The 22,250-nt window shown below is 33.7% G+C and overlaps 3 protein-coding genes across 3 annotated transcripts; all 3 read left to right on the forward strand.

Annotated features, from left to right (window-relative positions):
* The first annotated feature begins 4,285 nt into the window (after positions 1–4,285).
* On the forward strand, positions 4,286–6,163 carry LOC143200792 (uncharacterized). Its single transcript, XM_076411489.1, has one exon. The coding sequence runs from the start codon at positions 4,314–4,316 to the stop codon at positions 5,400–5,402; it is 1,089 nt and encodes a 362-aa protein (XP_076267604.1). The 5' UTR covers positions 4,286–4,313; the 3' UTR covers positions 5,403–6,163.
* Positions 6,164–13,933: 7,770 nt separating this feature from the next.
* LOC143200793 (uncharacterized) lies at positions 13,934–15,640 on the forward strand. Its single transcript, XM_076411504.1, has one exon. It carries the CDS (start codon positions 14,126–14,128, stop codon positions 14,669–14,671), a length of 546 nt encoding a protein of 181 aa, XP_076267619.1. The 5' UTR covers positions 13,934–14,125; the 3' UTR covers positions 14,672–15,640.
* Positions 15,641–18,279: 2,639 nt separating this feature from the next.
* On the forward strand, positions 18,280–19,456 carry LOC143200798 (uncharacterized). Its single transcript, XM_076411517.1, has one exon. The coding sequence runs from the start codon at positions 18,311–18,313 to the stop codon at positions 19,400–19,402; it is 1,092 nt and encodes a 363-aa protein (XP_076267632.1). The 5' UTR covers positions 18,280–18,310; the 3' UTR covers positions 19,403–19,456.
* Positions 19,457–22,250: the final 2,794 nt, after the last annotated feature.

A 22,250-nucleotide genomic window follows, 5' to 3' on the forward strand; every position in this document is an offset into this window, starting at 1 on the left:
ACAACCCAATCCGGTAGCCAAGCCAGCCACTAAATCTACCCAATCGAAAGCCAAGGCTAACGTACAGCCTTCGATTACAAAATTTGCCACCAGACCAGTGCAAAACAAGCCGACCACCAAGACGGCCCCACAGCCAGTACCGAAACAAGTTACCACAAGACCAACCCAAGACCAGCCTGCGCAGGTAAGTAGCCAGGTCACTAAACAAGTCTTAACCTCCACAGCAAAAACAGTGCCAACCGTTTCGGCGACTGTTTCTCAAAGTCCCCCAAAGGAAAAAATTCCGCCTATAGTGCTCCGTGATAAGAAGAGGTTCATGGAGCTCATTAGAATTACTAAGGCACAATCAATAGACATTATAACCCGAAATAAAAAGGACGGCATTTTCTTATTCGTCGCCACAAGCGACAATTACCGTAAACTTACTACCCTGCTCGAGGAAAGGAATTACCCTTACCATTCCTTCTGTCATCCGGAGGAGAGAGCATTCCGGGTAATAATAAAAAACATCCCAGAATCACTCTGCATTGACGAAGTACGTGAACTTCTCTTTGATCAAGGCTTCCATCCCAAATTTGTGCAAAGATGGAAATTAAAATCCGGGACAGAACTACCAATTGTTCAGGTAGTTGTCCCTCGCGAAGAGCGACAGATCATATATATGACCAAACTCGGCGTCATCACAGTGAAGGTCGAGGTCCAGAGAGGAAACGGCCAGCCAGTGCAGTGCTTCAACTGCCAGCTTTTCGGGCACTCCAGCTCATATTGCCGAGCCCCCCCACGGTGCGTCAAATGTGCCGGGCATCACGACACTAGATCCTGTACCAAAATCCCAGAAGCACCTCCAAAGTGCAGCAACTGCGGTGAAACTCATACCGCAAACTTCAGCGGTTGCACCTGCCGTCCTGCTCCAAGAAAACCAAAAATTCCGACCGAAACCAGACCTCCACAAGGTTCTGCATGGAGTAACCAAGGTGGCAGAAAGCTAGCCCAAAAATTAGCCAGCGCTACCCAGCCTGCTCCAACCAATACACCGGACCTTAACTCCACCATGCAGGCGTTTACTGACCCGCAGGCTTTCCTACAAGTGATCGCCCTGGCTCACCAACTTGCTCGTCTTTTTCCAAATGTCGCCGCCTAAGCGGCAACACTTACCTGTCTCTATAACTTTCAGCAGCCTTTAACTCTTCGAAATGGCTGTTCCGAAATCTCTTATACTGATGACATGGAATGCAAATAGCTTACGCGGAAAGCAAGCGGAATTGGAGGACGTCATAACATTCTATGACGTCGACATCGTGCTCATCCAGGAAACTTTCCTGAAACCTTCGCATCGTCTCTCTTTCGAACACTTTTTTGTCTACAGAAACGATAGAACTCCGGGTCGAGGCGGTGGAACCGCCATTCTCGTCAGAAAAGGAGTCAAACACGAGCTCCTTCCATCGTTATCAGTAAACAACTTCGAAACAACCTCCATTAAAATCGATATCCAAGAACGTCCCTTCGTGATTACATCCCTGTACAGGAAATCTTCTGCATTCAACTATGCCGAATACCGATCACTCGTCGAAGGAAAATTTCCGAAAATAATAGGTGGCGACTTCAACGCCCACCACCCCACCTGGGGGTGTTCCAGAGCGAATCCCGCAGGTAACGCCATCGTAGCTCTAAGTGCAGATCTGGGCTACGGTCTTGCCTTGCCAGATGAACCCACCCATCACCCTAGTACAGTCTCTCAAGGCGCAGCAAGAATCCTTGATTTCTTTATTCTTCAAGACGTAAATCGCGATTCCGAAGTTCGAGTCCTTGACGAACTAGACTCTGATCATCGTCCGATCCTTCTCAAACTCGGAAACTGCGCCACCACTCAAGTCCCACTAACAAGATTCAGGAAAAAAACCGACTGGAAAAACTACCAATCTCTTCTCCTGAAATCCGATCCAATTCCGAAAATTAACACATCAGAACACCTCGAGGAAGCCGTACTCAAGCTAACTCGCGATATTCAGTCTGCTCACGAATCTTCCACAGTCAAAATTTCATCACAACCCCAGCCGTGGAAAAACAATCTTCCCGCTTCTCTTAAACGTGAAATTCGCATCAAAAACGGTTTATGCAGATTAGCTCGATTCACCCTTGATGCTGCAGACAAAAGGGAGGCGAACAGAGCATGCAAGAGGGTAAGGGCGGCCGTCTCGACTTGGCGAGCAATGAAATGGAACTCATTTCTCGCGGACCAAAGGCTGGATGGCCCCCCTTCCTTCTGGCGTGTCTCCAAATGCCTCGTGGGGAAGACGCACAATGTCATCCCTCCCCTGAAGTCAGCGGTTACAGGAAATTTTGCAGTCACTGACCAAGAAAAAGTCGAGCTCCTTGCAGAGACCTACGAAGCTCAAATGAAATGCCTCCCACCCGCACAGAACACTAAAACTAAAGACATTGACACTGTCATCAACGAATCCAACTCCGTCAAAAGACCAGTAACCCCCGCCTTTCTTCTCAACCATTTTGTATCTCCAAAGTCTCTACAGACTATGATCGGCAAACTTCAAACCAAAAAATCTCCAGGTTTCGATGGAATATCGATTACCCAGTTAAAAAAGCTCCCGCATAAGCAACTCGCAGAACTGGCAAACATTATTAACTCCATCATGAGACTGCAACACTTCCCGGCGTCTTGGAAACACGCACATATAGCGGTTATACCCAAGAAAGGAGCAAAATCATCTCCATCTGATTACAGGCCTATCAGCCTTCTCAGCGCCATTTCGAAGCTTGCCGAGAGGGCAATACTCTACGCTCTCAACTCTTTCACAAAGGAAAACAACATCATTCCAGATGAACAATTCGGCTTTCGCGCTCACCACTCATCCGTCCATCAAGCTTCCCGTCTGGCTGCACACATCCATCATGCTCTTGACCAACGTAAAAAGCTTGGAGCAGTTCTTCTGGACCTAACCAAAGCCTTCGACAAGGTCTGGCACGACGGATTGTTCGCAAAGTGCGTGCGGTTAGGCCTCCCAGAAGACCTAACCGCTCTCATCAAGTCCTATCTCTCGGACAGATCTTTCCAGGTTAAGATCAGGGCGTCACTTTCCAGTCGTAAACAAATCGATGCTGGCGTACCTCAAGGTTCCCCGCTGGCCCCAGCCTTATTTAATCTCTTTATTTCAGATATGCCGAGAAAAGAGCATATTGACGTCGCCTTTTACGCTGACGACACTGCTTTCTTCACGGCCGCCAGGTTCGAAGTTACAATTCATGAGCGTTTACAGAAGCAGCTCGATCATGCGGTCAAGTGGTTCAAATTCTGGAGGTTGCAAATCAACCCCCTGAAAACCCAGGCCATCATTTTCCACAAGAAGCGTTACGCACTGCACGTCTCGCAACTTAAGATCGACACCGCAATAATTCCATGGCTGGATAACGTCACGTACCTAGGTCTTCACTTCGCCCGGCGGTTCGGTTGGCATTCCCAAATCCAGAAAGCAATCCAAAAAGGTTCGGGGATAGCAAACCTGCTATCTCCTCTGATCTGCCCTTCTAGCAGGCTTCCCATCTCCATCAAATGCTTATTTTACAAGATGTTAATTCGGTCCGTACTCCTCTACGGATCTAATGTCTACTTCAAGTTTGTTACACCCAACCAGGTCAAACGGCTTCAAGTTTTCCAAAATAAGCTCCTCAGGAGAATATTAAACGCTCCATGGTTTGTCAGAAATAATCAAATCCATAGGGAAACTGACACTCCAGAAATCAAGCACTTCATATCTCAATCATTCCACAAACAACAACTCAGCTCAAGTTCTTCTGAAAACGCGCTTGTTCGCGAGCTGGTCGACATGCTGGGAGCTTAGCACCGCGTCACCGCTAAGCTCTCCCCCTTTTCCAGGCTGAAACGACCTCATCCGTCGCTACAGTCATAACTTTTGCCCCCATACAACAGTACCCAGTTGTGTGTTAACTCAGGTTCGCGAATCAATAGAATCGCCGGGCTCTCGTGCCCAATAACGGCTGCCCGATCAGCGGGTGCCATATCCCCAAATTTAATGCAGTAGCAGTAGTGATCCACAGGGGTCAACTGTGAGGCGGTTTCGGTTTAGTGTATTGGTAAGCCCAGAGGCAGTCCCACATAACCCGGTCCAACTTGTCACTCCAGGGCAAGTCTCCGCGACCAGGTATGCGTCATGCATTCCACCGCCTGGTTTTTAGGCCAGAACAAAAAAAAAAAAAAAAAAAAAAAAAAAAACTGTATGCCTATACATTGCTCTGCAACACTATGTACATACCAGTTCTTTATAAGTAAACACAAGATGCGCTGGTTAGCACTGATCATTGTTCGTTATGGTTTGAATATCGTATATAGTTGTCACTGGTTACAAAATGTGAACGTTACCGCAGTTACTTCGGACGGTATCGGTTTTATGCGTCTGATCAATGGATGTATTGAGGACACATTGTTTGCGGAACGACCCGTTAGAATGCTTTTAATAAGTCACCAGGAAAACGTAAGATATTTGGGAAGAAACACGATCAAACATATGGGTGTCCTAGAAGCCTTGTCGTTTTGGAAATGTCCGATAAGTACTATAACACCTAATATTGCCGGCGAGGCACCTAATCTAAAAACCTTCGAGATATCCTACGGCAGCCTCAAGAAAATACCTAGAGGAGCCTTCAATAATCTCCCTCTCTTGGAACTGCTAAGCATCCACAACAATAAGATAAATCTGGTGGAAGACTTATCATTCGCCAATCTACCACACCTCAAAAGAATCTACGCCAGCCACAACGACATAGAGAACTGGAGCAGGGATTGGTTCACCAACACCACCCAATTGATGTTACTCGATTTTCGATTTAATAAGATCAGGACGATTCCTCGAAGAGCCTTTGGGAGACTATCAAAACTGCGTGAAATTTATTTAGATTACAATGCGATTTCGGTGATTCATTCAAGTGCTTTTAGAGGCGTTCATAAGTTAATTTATTTGGGTCTACGGCACAACCGACTAAAGGAGATCCCGGGAGATGTTTTTCCGGATGATTTTAGGATACACACTTTAATGTTAGATGCTAATATATTAAACTTTTTGTCGAGTGAAGTGCTGGAAAAGTTGATAGTGAAAAGTGTTTCCATTGACAATAATCCTTGGAAGTGTCCGTGTTTGGACAGAATCTGGAAATGGGTGTATAAAAATAACGGTAGTATTAAAACAAATAAAGACTGTGTGGATGAACGTATTCCCGTATGCGCTTACTCTACTGAGTCTCCACAGAGCTGCCTGGAAAACGTGGATCAGAAACTTACCAAAAGATACTATAACGCTCTAAAATCATTGCACCCTCCATTAGCTGGTCATTGTAAAATTCAACGATTCTTTAATGAAGACCAGTTGTAAATAATAAGTACAATTTTTTTGATACCGAAAGACCTTGAAATGTCCATTGACCTCTCACCTTCAGGTTACCACAACAAAAATCATGAATTCCATTAGTATTTAAGGTTAGTATCCGCAATAATCTCATCCGTCCAAAACTATAATATTTTTTATAATATATATGTCACTATTACCTCAAAAATAACTCAATAAAAAAAACATCTCCTCTTCAAGATCGCCTTCATAATGGAATTTATTTTTCCAAGAAGCAATATATCCTCTTTTATATTATTAGCGAACCTATTAGCTATTGCTTTCCTAAGTACTTTCGGTCCAACTGTTTTCATATTCATCATGTTATTTTTGTATTGTGATTTCATAAATATGGCTTAATTAGATATCATCAACTGCCTTATAGTATTTAAAAATATGTCAGTTTGGTTTAACACTCAAAATTCCAACTCGATTTATAAATAGTATTTAAAAAATCCCCCTCCTTCCCAAGTAATTCAACATACCAATTCAACTATTTTCACATCCTCCAGATTATTTTCGTTTTACCTTTTTATATATATGAAGTCAATAGTCAATAGTCATCAATCACTTAACAGTATTTAAGAATGCGCCTATTTATTATTGAAATACATTACTATGTATTAACTGGGTATAGTTAAAGTAAATGTAAATAAACATTAAGTAATTGTAAATATATTTTAAGGAACTGTATGTACATAAATATTCACTAAGTGCAAAATAGTATCTAATAAATATTTAAATTAAAATTCATGCGAAGATTGTTCTATCCTGAAAATCCATCTGAACATATTCAATAAAGTTCTTTATTGACACTACAAAACCAACTTTTATGACTCAACAACATAAATCATCAAAATTCTTGTTAAACTTTATAAAAATAATATAATAAAACAAAGTGAACCACGAGCAATATTAGTGACCTGAAATTCTTGCGAATCAGACGTCTCATTGATGCAAATAATATAAACAAAATACTACCACAACATTATATATATATATATATATATATATATATATATATATATATATATATATATATATTATCGAGTGTGGCGATTAAATATTCTTTTTTTTTTCACACAAAAAAGGTTTAATTTATAAAAACCAATTTTTTCCATGAAAATTTTGTCTCAAACATTGCCGTATAAATTATCTTTCTTGTGCCACGATATTATCATTCTTAAATTTATTGTAAACTCATTAAGAATCTGGTAGTCCGATACATAAAACTGTTGACGTAATTATATGTAATACTTATCGGTCAAAAAAATATAGGCCAAAATTATCGATATTTAAAAAAATATATCGATATCGGCATCCCTAAATCTCACTCCAACCGTTTCCATATTCATAGTGTTTTTTAAAATATATTTTAAGGTCTCCTTTTACCAAATAAGGGTTTATCTGGACTGGGCCTAAAGTTTAACGTGGGCTCCGAACCACGGTCCTCAGCATTAAGCCTACTGACTGGCGAGTGACCAAATTTAGAAATCATCACAGAAGACATCCGGTCTTACCCAGCCTGGTAACTGGCGTGACTGGGATCATTTTCCTTGTCGGATGTTACACTCTTGCCTAGAACATTCACAAATATTAAACAAATACAAACATAAATTTATGACCATGCCACAGCAGGATTCGAACCTGCGGCTATCGCAACAGTAGGAGGACCGTCCCATCGCCTTTACCACTGCGCCACCAAGCCGGCTCATCGTGTTATTTTGTATTGTATTTTCATACATACGGCATAATTAAATATAATCAACCTAATTATCGTATTTAAAAATATGTCAGTTTGGCCTGACATTTAACATAACAAAATTCCAACTTTATATATGAATAGTATTTAAAAGATCCTCCTCTTACCAAGGTAATTCAATAATTTTTATATTCTCGAGATAATTTTTGTTTTTTCTTTTTATAAGTACGAAGTAAATAGATGTCATCAATCATCTTACAGTATTTAAGAATGTGCCGATTTAGTATTGAAATACATTATTATGTATTAACTGAATATTTTAAAGTAAATAAATATTGAGTAATTATCAATATATATTAAGTTACTGTATATACATGGAATAATTAATATCTAAGTCCAAAATGGTATCTAATATATATTTAAATTAATATTGATGTAAATGCATTTATATCCTGAAAACCCATCTGAACATATTCAGAAGTTCTTTATTGTCATTATGAACTCAGCTTTTGTGACTCAACAACATAAATCATCAAAATTCTTATTAAATTATATAAAATTAATATAATAAAATAAAATGAACCACCAACAATATTAGTGAACTGAAATTCTTGAAAATCAGACCTCTCATTTACACAAATAATATAAACAAACAACGTACCGATGAATAGCGAGTACTACCGCAATATTGTATATAAAATACTGAGTGTGGCGCTTAAATATGTGTGGCTCTCATTTTCTTTACATAAAGAAAGGTCTAATTTATAAGAAGTCAATGTTTCCCGTGAAAATTGGGTTTTAATAGATAATTTTGCTTACAATAACATTTTCTTTGTAACGGTTTAGGTAACCATTTAAAACTGGTCAAGCGAATTGAAAACGACTTTTTACATTTATTATAATTTTTGTTGAATTTAAAATAACTATTAAGGTCCTCAATAAATTCTCGCAATTTTTGCTCAAATATAATGATTTATTAAAAAATGCATATTAAAATATATTATCAAAGGCTGCTGTCCATCATTGTCCATAACATTCTTACATTTTCTTGAGGATATTTAAGTTCCATATCAAAATAACTATTAATTAGAATAACTAAGGAGACACCTTTTAACTACTATCAAGCAACGGCTTGATGTAGGAAAATATATTGGTTCATTCGAAGAAAATCATAATTTTCAGTAGATAATATGGAATTCAACATTCATCAACGGGATAACACTGAATTCAATTATAGGGATGTTCCATGAAAATTAACATAAATACCAAACGAGTTTTCCAGAACAAAGTCCTGGGAAGTATTGCAGGTGCACCGAAATACTGCAGGACTGATTGTTTACACAGAGATCTTCAGATACCGACTCTGAACTAAAAAATCAAGAGAATTGCAAGAGGACATGAGAACGGAGCATTCTTATGTCAAGATCAAACTAATACAACTCTTGGATAATACCAGAACAGGACACAGACTAAAAAGAAACAAACCATTTGATCTTCTGTAGTACAGTGTAGTGAGGTGCATTTATTAGAAAAACAGCACTCTTAATACCTAAACTCCAGACACTAAGATAGGGCCAATGGGGCCTCCTAGATATATACCTGTATTTATGTTATTATACATTCAAATTGTAGGTTAGGCGGCACGACTTGTAGTAATGTAATAAAAAAATTGTACCACAATATCGCTCTAACTCATTAGACATATGGCCGACCATTATAATGCAAGAAATTGCCGATATTAGCATATTCAAGACCTTGTAACTTAATCGCTGTGTTTACGTGATAATTATTATTATATCGTTGTTTATAGAGTGTTTTTAACATGTTATTAAATAATAAGGTACTCTGTCTGCAAGGAAGTCTAGAATAATAAATGGTTAGTTTCGGTGTTCATGTTAACGTTGGTGATATTTACGATTAACATTTGCAAAATAAACCTATTGTTTATAAAATCATCATCACAATTTGATCATTGAAGCGATATTTTAATAATCCGGTGTACATTTTATTTCAGGTATAGATTCCAATCGTATTTAATATTCGTTTTTTCGTCTTCTCCTTTTGCATAACCCATATGCTAGAAGAACGAATAACAGTAGCTATTCATATCGTCATTGAGTAAATGCAAATTACGAGAAAACCCGACAACAAACAAACAATTTGGTTACCAAGGAGATTCTCGGTATTTCCAGCAAAAAACCACTTTATATTATACAAGTAAAATAACGTTGGAAATTCCTTTATACAAATAAAAAAAGTCTATCAAAGAATTCGGGAAGTCATTTTTGCTTCGTCTGACGCAGGGCGGAGAAAATACTTTACATATATCGAACCGAGGACACCCATCCAAGCATCGACAAGTTTAATTGGATTGATTGGTTTGAAGCAGAATAGGATTAAATAACTGTAATAAAGAAGAAAGAAAGTCGACAACGTAATTAGCATGCTGAATATTACTTGGAATGTGAATTCGAACGAAATCGCAAAATTAATAAGACCATTTTACAATTTTGGCCCAAATTAGAAGCAAATCCCAAATTGTAAAATTTCTATTGTTTATATCTCAGAAACTATAAGAGATAATACATTTGGTAATCGACAACGTAATTAGCATGCCGAATATTACTAGGAATATGAATTGGAACAAAATCGCTAATTCATAAGACCATTTTACAATTTTGGCCCAGATTAGAAGCAAATCCCAAATTGTAAAATTTCTATTGTTTATATCTCAGAAACTATAAGAGATAATACATTTTGGTAATCGACAACGTAATTAGCATGCCGAATATTACTAGGAGTATGAATTGGAACAAAATCGCTAATTCATAAGACCATTTTACAATTTTGGCCTAAGTTAGAAGCAGACCCAAAGTTGTAAAATTTCGATAATCGATATCTCGGAAACTATTATATATAACTACTATATATCTTATTACTACTGATTAATAATAAAAACATACGATAAACAGATTATTAAAAACACATTTATTTTAAAATTAAAAGTGGGATTGCTAAATTTTACCAGCGCTATTTTTTTAAAATGCTATTAAGCATTGACATCACTTACCGTTTCCGAGCAATCATTTCTACAATTCAACATTTAAACTTTTTAGCGCGATTCGATTTTATTTTGATTATTTGTCTTGTATTTTACGGTCTTGTACAACCGATGGAAAGGAAAGATAAATGAAAAGAATGAACTGAGAATGAATGATTCCAAGCACGTTAACCATGAAATGTGGTAGGATAAAAATACTATCAGTATAACACTTGGCAAGAAAATTAATTAATGCAGGTAATAACTCTAAAAAATAAACAATAATAGAACAATCACAAAACTGTTTGGATGGCAAACCTGCTGAAACATTTTATGATGTAATTTAAAGATGCAGATGCAAATATATTTGACAGGACTACCAAAATATTCGTTTCACATAGTTAAACCACATTATTAGGAGCTCATATACACAACAAATAAAAAATGGGGCCCAATCTCAAATATTATCAACAGTGTCACTTACACCAACTCAAAAAAGTTTTTAATTATATACATTTGATGACACAGCTCTGTATTGTATGAAATTACCTTGTAATATTTGGGTAAATAAAATGCACAAATTGTAATTTTGAAGTTCTTTTTAATAATAGCCTAACGGTCTTATATACAACATTACTTCATCAAGTACTTTTCAAAATCTGTGTTTAAACATGCTTCAACATATCAATTTTTCTTATGAATCCTTCAACTAGATATCTGTTTAGTCTCTTCTATTTTAACATTTAATAAACGCAACATTTAATTCGTACATTGTCATGTAACACGTAAGCATTATTCGAAATCATTAAAATTCCTGTTATACTACGCTGTAAAAACTTTATAAAATCACATTGTTCAATCAAATATGTGTAACTTACCCTTAACCTAGTGAAATATCGCCAATCGAACTGTTTGATTTACAAGAATCCAGATATTTGATATTTGCCTTTCGTAACCTTATAATAATGGGATTTGATTGACACTTGTTGGAGGCTTAAATTTAATTAATATTTTTCTTTGTATTTTGAGAATATATAATCAAGAATGAACAAAAGTGAATGTTCAGTGAGTTCAGTTTTAGAAGCCCATTTTTTTCCTTTATAATATATACTGACTTCGTGGGCGCTTGTAAAACCAGTTACATTATATTGAATATAATTTTGTATTGTATTCAGTAACTGAAAAAACTGCAAAATTGTTAAGGCGTCATGTACTAAATAAACAAAACAAATGAGGTCTAACAGTCTTTTTTAACTCTAAATTACGTAAAGGACACTTTAGGCGTAATTAGAGGTACTTAAAATAATAAATACTTACGTTAAAATAATGTTATTGCTATGAATAAATTACCGATATTCAAACTATACTGGATGATTCCCGACTTGCAATATGTTTCTGCCTTGGAACGAAAATACACAAATGGTTTGGGGTTTTTAACGATGTATAATTACATTGGGAGCCCTGACACCATCAATACCTGATGGTATTATAAACCAAAATTATTAATATAATGTATAAATAAGTCCTGTACCTATATAAACCCAGTGCGACCAAAACAGTTACGTGACGTGCAGATTTAAAATGATTTAGCACGCATTTAAAAATTAATTAATTATTCATCTCTTCGTTTACTGCAATAAAACCACCTTCCAGTTCATCAATTCTAAACGAAACTGACCGAGGCTAGTAGAAATCTAAGTCGGTAAATTCCCTGATGAATTTATATTTTGAGTTAGTTAGTTAAAGTTTGGACTAATGAAATATCAGCCCTCTGTTGCATATGTTTGTTTCTGATAACCACTAATATACTTATTTTGAAATACTTGACCTTTGATCGATAAGTAGTCCTAGGTATATGGGTAGCTGTGGGCAGGTGTGGAATGGTTATATAGTGGCAATATATATTTTTAAGCAGTAATGCAGGCTCTTAGGCGTTCGCCTTCTTTGAAATATCATATATGAATGATCATAGTCTCCAATGATCAGAGAACTAGGTGATTGAAGAGATACACTGAAGGCACAGAAGTTTATGTAAAACTTACCACTTTGATGATGGAGTCATTCTAATTTCAGTTTTTGTCGCGGGGGTATCCATTCATCTAGACTCCATAAGTAGAAGAAAAAGCTGAAGTTTTTCCCGATGAAAATTCTCCACTTACTTGAAGGAGAATAGCATTTCTGCTCATTCCTCTAGGGTCTATTAATATTACGTCTTATACTGACTCATTATTAACATCAATAAAAATCACCATATCTCCTGGGGTATTCCAAAAATCTACTTCCTAACTGGTTGTAACCGCATAAGTTTCATCGAGATAACAATTCTATTGATTTGTCGTTCTTACTCATAACGGGTGGGAATTACAACTGTCATAAACTACGAATAACTATATTAATAATTATTTTAAAAAAGAATTTAGAATTTCGTAAAAATTGTATATTATAAAAATGTCAATATAAAGTACATAGATATCGCATTTGATTTACGAATAACTTGTATTATAATCAGAATTTTTATACATATTTTTAGACATTTTCATGCTTTTTTTTTTACTTTTTTAGTGAAATTTCCCCAGAATGTATACTTTTGCTCGAAAATTGAGAAGAAGGATTAGTTAGAGACTACCCAGAGCATCAAAAATATGCATTATTTTCTGCACAAGTTTATGGTTGAGATGCAGTTACCAAAGATTAAAAAACGTTAACAAAAAGCAAAGTCGATAGTTTAGAACGAGACTGAAGATGATCAAAGGGATAAAGAAAACTGGATAGTATAGAAAAATTTAAAACAAATTGCATATTAAAAGAGTGGAAAGTGGAAATGGTAATTGAGTACGCTACAGAAATATTCTTAATTTTTATCGCTCTCAGATCTACCACGAAACAATCAAATTTTACAGTTCACACCAACATGCAACTGTGATTTGCCAAGCAAACGGTTAACTTTACATAACTGATACTAACTACCACACAAATAAAAAAGTTTAAATTATATATATTTGATAATGTATGTCTGATTTTCTTAAACCTTTTGGGTCTGTGAACAGAAAAAGTATAACCCAAAATAACTTGTAATATCTTTTAGAAATTTACAAGAGCATATTTAATTACAATATTTCATCAAGTATTTAATGTACCAGATACCATATATTTAATACAAAATTTTAATCTGGCTATGACGAATCTTTTTTGTATTTAATTAGTATTTTTGCTTATTCTTTGAGAACATATGATTATTCAGTAGTATTGGTTAGCTTTCAAATTTTGTGGAAATGCATGCTTAAAAGTAAATCCATCACATGATACTAAAAATAAATATCAATATTATTTGGTAAGTAAAACAAAAATAAAGTTATTAGGGACTGATATACATAAAAAGTTGTATATGATTTTATGTAATTAATAAAATAAATGAAACCTCATCTCGAATTGATCTGATCTAGGTGCTAAAGGTTCACAAAGATGCTAAAAATAATAAACGCTTAAACAAAAATAGTCTTTACATAAATAAACTATTTTTGTTGGAGCTATAACTGTTGTCTCTCGTACTGCATTGTTTAACTTTTTTTTACCTTGGAACGAAAATAAAAAACTTGCTAATACTAAATATTAAAATAAATTAAAATTAACATTAAATAAATAGATTAAAGCTATATGCTATTATAATGCATATACTATAAAAATAAAATAATTAAAAACTATTTCTCGCATTTTATTTGATCCTTTTTCGATAGTATCGACCCACTGGATGACGATGTATCTCTCTTCAGCGATACCAGCACATCAGTTGTTTACGAGTAAATCCAAGATGCGTTGGTCATCTCTGGTTATTTTCTGTTTCGAAGTATATTCGGTGTATACTTGCAACTGGTTGCGAGATGTGAACGTTACGATAACGGAAATCGCTGGTAACAATTCATTTTCGCAGCTTATATCTGGCTGTATTAATGATGTGTTGTTGTGAAAAAAATGGAAACGCTGGAGACCTTGTCATTTTGGGGTTGTCCAATAGAAAGTATTACACCTAAACTGGTTCATCAAGCACCTAATCTAAAAAACTTTCAAATATCCTATGGGAACATCAAGAAACTACCCAATGGGGCCTTCAATAATCTTCCAGCCTTGGAATTATTGAGGATCCATAACAATCAAATCAATCTCATCGAAGACCGGTCCCTGACAAACCTACGGAATCTTAAAAGAATCCACGCCGACAATAACAAGCTGGAAATCTGGAAGAGGGAATGGTTTACGAACACTACAAATCTGGAGGTCTTGAATTTCCAAGTTAATAGAATCAGTGAAATCCCTCGAAGAGCCTTCGAAAATCTACACAAACTAACCGAAATTTATTTCGATTTCAATAAAATCTCGACTATTCATCCAGAAGCTTTCAAAGGTATTCGAAAATTGAATTATTTGGGTCTTAGATACAATCAATTAGCGGAAATTAAAGGAGATATTTTCCCTGATAAACTCGATATTTCTTATCAAAAGAATTACTCAAAAAGATAACAGTTAAATATGTTACCCTTAATAATAATCCTTGGAAATGTCCTTGTCTGGACATCATATTGATTTGGATGAATCAAAATAATGGTACTGTTCGGAATATTAAAGATTGTTTTACTGGACGCATCCCTGTATGTACTCAGTTGTCTGATTATCCAGAAATATGTTTAGAATATGTTGATCAACAATTAACTGAAAAATACCTTAATGCTTTAGAGTCCATAGATACTCCATTATCTAAGTCTTGTACAGCTCCAAGAACTATAAATAAATAAAGGGAAATGTAATCTTAACCACTTTGTAAAATAATACGATAATAAAGCTATGTTATTAAAAATAAGTATATCATTTATGCCCTAAGAAATAAAAAATCTCTTTTAGATTTTCATATCACACAATACAGTACAGTTTAGTAATGAATTACAATTAATGAAAATATAAAAAGTTTCCCAATATTTATTTCAAACATGTTTAAAATAATCTAATAAAATAAAAATTGAAATATTAGGGTCTTAGATACAATCAATTAGCGGAAATTAAAGGAGATATTTTCCCTGATAAACTCGATAATTACTCGTTACAATTAGATAGCAATTATTTAAATTTCTTATCAAAAAAATTACTCAAAAATGTAACAGTTAAATATGTTACCCTTAATAATAATCCTTGGAAATGTCCTTGCCTGGGCATTATATTTATTTGGATGAATCAAAATAATGGTACTGTTCGGAATATTAAAGATTGTTTTACTGGACGCATCCCTGTATGTACTCATTTGTCTGATTATCCAGAAATTTGTTTAGAATATGTTGATCCACAATTAACTGAAAAATACCTTAATGCTTTAGAGTCCATACATCCCCCATTATCTAAATTTTGTACAGCTCCAAGAACTATAAATAAATACGGGGAAATGTAATAGTAACCACTTTGTAAAATAATATGATAATAAAACTATGTTGTTAAAAATAAGTATATCTTTTTATGCCCTGAGAATAAAAATCTCTTTTAGATTTTCATATCACACAATACAGTACAGTTTAGTAATGAATTACAATTAATGAAAATATAAAAAGTTTCCCAATATTTATTTCAAACATGTTTAAAATAATCTAATGAAATAAAAATTGAAATATTTGGGTCTTAGATACAATCAATTAGCGGAAATTATAGGAGATATTTTCCCTGATAAACTCGATAATTACTCGTTACAATTAGATAGCAATTATTTAAATTTCTTATGAAAAAAATTACTCAAAAAGATAACAGTTAAATATGTTACCCTTAATAGTAATCCTTGGAAATGTCCTTGTCTGGACATTATATTGATTTGGATGAATCAAAATAATGGTACTGTTCGGAATATTAAAGATTGTTTTACGGGACGCATCCCTGTATGTACTCATTTGTCTGATTATCCAGAAATTTGTTTAGAATATGTTGATCCACAATTAACTGAAAAATACCTTAATGCTTTAGAGTCCATAGATCCTTCATTATCTAAGTCTTGTACAGCTCCACGAACTATAAATAAATACGATGGAATGTAATACGATGGAATGTAATATTAACCACTTTGTAAAATAATACGATAATAAAACTATGTTATTAAAAATAAGTATATCATTTATGCCCTGAGAAAAAAAAAATCTCTTTTAGATTTTCATATTACACAATACAGTACAGTTTATTAATGAATTACAATTAATGAAAATATAAAAAGTTTCCCAATATGTATTTCAAACATGTTTAAAATAATCTACATTGGCAAAAAATACATCTAATCAAAATATTGTTCTGCTGGAAAGCATATGATATATGACAAGGTATGTTGAGTAAGGAGGACGTATTTTTAAATTATCAGAAAGATTATCGAAAAATTATTGGTTCTCTAAGACGGTGACTTATCACAATGTAATTTTTATTTGCCAGATCTAGTGTATAAATAAAAATTAGCTTTTCTCTATCTAAAAACACTAATAAATAACTATAACTAATCTATTTCCCACTAATTTACTTAGTGTTGAGACATTAGTTAAGATGAATTCAGGATCAGATGATTTTTCCTCTTGAGGGGTTTAATGACATTAAAAGTGTGGGCACTTCCATGATGACGTGGTAACTATGAATCTATGAAGGCCACTAAGGCGTGCATGCCAAGACGCATTTACAATACGCTTCAGAACTATATCTCGGAACAGTGAGAGATAAATAATTGTCTTTTCTTATAATGTATCTCCAGGTTTAACTTTTAAACAACTTTTAAACAAAATTTTTCAAAAAACTCCTCAAAAATCCAACATTCAGTAAAGAGCTTCTCTAATTTTCTATACTTTCCTTATAGACCGATTTTTCAACTTCGAAAACCACATCGATTGAACTAGATCTCTTCCTCTGGACTAAGGATGCCTAAAAAATATATCGATATTTCGATATTTTTGGCCGATACTATTTTTCACCGATATATCGATATTATTTTCAGCCGATATTTAAAAAATATTGAGATATTTATTAAACAATATAAAATCAAGTTTCATACATTGAAATAGCAAGAAGAGATAATAGAATATTATTTGACCAACAGTCATTTATTTGGCGAGGTTAACTAGATGTTTATATTCTGAATAATTTTAGCTTTATCATCGTAATATTATAACTCAATAAAGCCAAGCGTAGACTTGACGCAATGGAAAACCCATAATACCGTTGAACGCCAGCAATTTGTAATTTTTCATGAATCATAAATATTCATTGATAGAAGCTACTGCAATATAATAACATGACCTGATTCTAAAGCATTTAGACAACAAAGACATTATACATGTACAGCCATTATTGTGGTTGATAAATGCCCAGAATAACTCAGCAGATTTGATCAAAAATATCAACAGTCGCCGTGTTAATTTCGATTCTATAATTACTGCTCATTTCTATTTCAACCAAGATCAAACTCAAGTATTGGAAACAAAAAATTGGGAATCGAACCAACAATTTCCGCGTGTGGTCTTAACGCTGTAACCGTTCCACCATAGAATTGGTTGCCTACTCTCATATAATATCGTACGTGCTTAAAAAGCAAACTTAATGGTTTTTACACTGAACCACTTCAGATTTTTCGTCAGATCAGTTTAAGAATAACATTATACAAAAATATATAATTATTTCAAATAAATATGTGAAAATTTTATACGTGCCTTTGAAATTTCCCTCAATTTCCCTATTCCCCCCAACAGATCCTGACTTGAATGGAATGACTTGAATGGAATTCCAATGGAACCACCTCTGAAGTGCACTCTTTGGAATAAAAAGTGTATGTTGAAAATCGGTCCATAATCGACAGAGAAATCATACATTAAAAAAATATATAAAGCCGCACATACATTAAAAATATATATATAAAGCCGAACATAGGACCTCCTTCTTTTTTGAAGTCGGTTATATAGGCAAAATATGTTTAATATCCTATATTATTAAATATGTTAACATGTAAACAGCCAAAAACTTTTTTACTTTACGTGACATTGGAACCCATTACATTTTTCTATAAAAACTTGTCCGATTTTCTATAACTTCGACCCACTGGGGGACTATATCTATTCTTCAGCGACAGCAACATATTAGTTATTTACGAATAGATGCAAGATGCGTTGGTTATCAGTGATTGTTTTGTGTTACGGTTTAAATGCAGTGTATGGTTGCCATTGGTTACGGAATGTGAATGTTTCGGCAAAGGAAAACACTTCTAACAAGTCCCATAGTTTTATAATAAGCGGATGCATTGAAGACGTTCTATTTCCTAATCAAAAAGTAGAACAGCTTTATATCAGAGGACAGGATAATGTGGACTCACTGGGGAAAAACACCATTAAAAATATGAAGAATCTGGAAATTTTGTCGTTTTGGGGCTGCCCTATAAGAAGTATTACACCGGATTTGGTTCATAAGGCACCGAAACTAAAAGCGTTTCAAATATCTTACAGCAAGATCAACGAAATACCTAGAGGGGCTTTTAACAAACTACCCGCGTTGGAAATGTTAAGAATCCACAACAATCGAATCGATATCATCGAGGATCTATCCTTCGCGAATCTACGACACCTTCTGAGAATTCACGCCGGCAACAACAGACTGGAAAATTGGAACAGGGAATGGTTTACCAACACGACGAATCTGAAAGTGTTGGATTTCCAGTTCAACAGGATCAGGACTATTCCGCGGAGGGCTTTCGAAAAACTAACCAAATTGAGCGAGATTTACTTCGATTACAACGCGATCTCGATGATACATCCGGGAGCTTTCAAAGGTATTCGAAAATTGACTTATTTAGGTCTTAGAGATAACAGACTGAAGGAAATTAAAGGAGATATCTTCCCCAACAATTTAAAGATCCGCACGTTACTATTGGACGCTAACTATTTAAACTTTTTATCAAATGAAGTACTACAAAAGGTGGCTGCCAAAGATATCACCCTAGATAATAATCCTTGGAAGTGTCCTTGTTTAGACAGAATCAAGTATTGGGTGCATCAGAATAACGGTACCATTCGTGAAACCAAAGATTGTTTTAGTGGACGTATCCCTGTATGTGCTTATGCGACTGAATTTTCACAAACCTGCTTAGAATACGTTGATCAAAAAGTGACCGAGATATACAATAAAGCTTTACAAGACTTGAATCCTCCTTTACCTGAATATTGTCATGTTCAGAAGTGGCTCAGTGATGAAGAAATTTAACGAAAAAATAAAATAGTTGTAAAATTTGTAAAAAATAATAAATATTTTACTTAATATAGTGACTTATATTTTACGGTACCCTGAAAATATCCAGATGCTGATATCAACAATATATAAAAATATTATGGTTTGAATTGATAGAAATATATATGTTATATAAATCATAGTGTAGCAAAAAAAAACATGTTGTGGTTAGTTATCAGGAAACTTCAATGTTTTATTACTGTGATTCGTATGGATACTTTTTATCTAATGACACAATAAAATAAATTGTACGATATCGCCGTGGTAGCCAATTATATAAAAATTAAACGAATTCTTATAATTTTCGAATATAATCGTAATTCAGCCACAACTTATTAAATCATGTTTCTAATAATAAAGCAAAGGGAATAATTTTAAAATGATATATTACTAAAATTATATTAACAATATTTTCAAGATAACATCAGAAAGATACTTGATATACAACATTAATTAAAATAGTAAATAAGATACAGAATTAAATCATATTAAAATATATGCAAACTATCTCAAGAACTAACCAACAGTTTTAATTAAATCTAATTTCCATTAAGTTTCCATAATCAACAAGGTATACATTACTACACCATTGAACATTATAACAAAGTATCATAAGTAATATTATTTTCAGAATTCTACTTGCTTGAAGCACTTAATTTTATATGTGGTTTTATTTTCCAACGGTAGTGTAGCGAGACGAAGATGTATAAATTCCTTCACGAAATAACTTTTAAAAAGAGGGGGGAAAATATTTACTGAATACTATTATAATAATACATAATATGCAATTTATAATTTAATTTTAGACGAAGTAGAATTACTTTTAAATTTGAATGTTCTGTGGTTCTGTAAAAAGGAATGGAATTTTTCTATGGAATGGAATAATAACCCACAAATGTTTTATTGTATTTTAATGTGTTAATTGCCATCTTTAGATAATATACTATAATAAATATAGACGATACAATATAACTTAAAGAAAACCTAAAAACTAACAATGTACAATAACTATAAATACTATATAAAAATTAAACATATTACCTAATCATCAAAAAACTAATCCATGACATAACTAAAAATGATCGGAATGGAATGATATAAATGCTTTATTTATTATTGAACAGAAATATTTTTAACAAAAATCGACAGAGTAATCGACATATTACCTATTATTACCATAAAAATAGTCAAAATATTTTATAATTTATCATTTACAATTTTAATCTTTTTACCCTATTACATTAACATTCTTGAATACAATTATTTACAAGCAAACTACCAAAAAATCATAAAACTACATATATTACGTATAAATCTAAGTAAGCATAAATTGGTTACATTTTTGTCAAGGTCGCGGCTAGGACGACAGAACCAGAACGTTAAAAGTCAGTCGAAGGAAACTAGTATAACCAAAAATTAAGTCAAAGTCTCCTTTTACCAACTATGGATTTTTCTGGACTGGGCCTAAAATTTAACGTTTAACTCCGACTGGCGAGTGACCAACTTTAGAAATCATCCCAGATCTACACCCAGCTAGCCTGGTTACTGGCGTGACTGGGATTATTTTCCTTGTCGGATTTTACACTCTTACCTTAATGTAACTATTCCATATTGTCATTGCTTCATTTATGTATTCATATAGTATTTACCTTCTATCCGTTTATCTCATCTAAAATAAATATTGCAAAAAGAATAAATATACCAGGCGGATTAAAAAATAATTTTTTACTTAAATTTTTAAATAAAATTGCATCGTTCTTTGCTTGTTTATTCCACTCTTCGACCTCGCCCTTGCAGATACCTCAACTTTAATTTGCCTTTTATGGCTGTTTATCTACTGGTTTCTACTTTGTCTTATATTGCATGTGAGAACTCATCAATGAGGAATTTCTATGAAATTATATTGATTAAATTTTATGAAACTAATTCGTAATTGTTAATATTCTTTGCAACATTTATTTTAGCTCTTGATTACAAATTAATATAGTTATTATTTACAATATTTGGTTAGTGTTTTGTTAAAAATGCGTATGCTAATGAAACTTAAAATGGATCAAAAGTAATACCAGTAAAATCTACAGAAAAATCTTAATAACCTTTAGAATTATCTCTAGTAGAATGATACACTTTGTCTCCAGAATCGTATCAATTACTATAGTCCTTAAGTAAAAACAATTTTCACAGTTTTTCGCAACAATACGGAAATAAACAAAAACTTAAATAATATTACTTAAAATTAAACAACTTCGCTTTGCAAGACAGCTCTAGCAGATTTTGACTTTAAAAATTAGGCGGCCGTGGTTGATTTACATACTACAGAAATGGTAGCTTGATTTGGTTGTATTTCGTTATATTGGAATATATTTATTTACGTATAATACAAAATTTTTAGGCTTAAAAATTATTCCTCCGTATAAACTAAACGTGCTAAATTTTATAGATCCAGCTACCAAATTGCCAAGTGCCTCCAAATTTTCGCCAGGCCGATTAATATATAGATTATCAATATATTTCGCACATTCAATCCTACATTAGTTAACAAATATAACAAATAATACTTATCATTAATTAACTCTTATTAGAATTTTTATTTATTTACCAAACGTATGATATGATAGACCGTAAGGTGGATTTTTTCTACAAAACTTTTTTATTGTTCTTGTCTCAAGGGGCTAGATGCCACTGAACAGAACAGGCATCAATCGAACGGTACCTAGGTTGCCATTTAAATATTTCCAAATATCTTGAGTATCTTGTGGAGTATTCATATCACTTCTCAGGCGGTAATATTAATCCCCAGTTATGTTTTTCAAAATTTCTTTTC

This window comes from Rhynchophorus ferrugineus, unplaced genomic scaffold (assembly GCF_030347505.1).
Source record: "Rhynchophorus ferrugineus isolate W39M unplaced genomic scaffold, kcgeb_rfMv2 rfM1, whole genome shotgun sequence".
NCBI classification, from domain to species: Eukaryota; Metazoa; Arthropoda; class Insecta; order Coleoptera; family Curculionidae; genus Rhynchophorus; species Rhynchophorus ferrugineus.

Bases quoted from the DNA above. Each gene is read 5' to 3' on its own strand.
- LOC143200792 (XM_076411489.1), top strand. From the start codon at position 4,314: ATGCGCTGGTTAGCACTGATCATTGTTCGTTATGGTTTGAATATCGTA.
- LOC143200793 (XM_076411504.1), top strand. From the start codon at position 14,126: ATGGAAACGCTGGAGACCTTGTCATTTTGGGGTTGTCCAATAGAAAGT.
- LOC143200798 (XM_076411517.1), top strand. From the start codon at position 18,311: ATGCGTTGGTTATCAGTGATTGTTTTGTGTTACGGTTTAAATGCAGTG.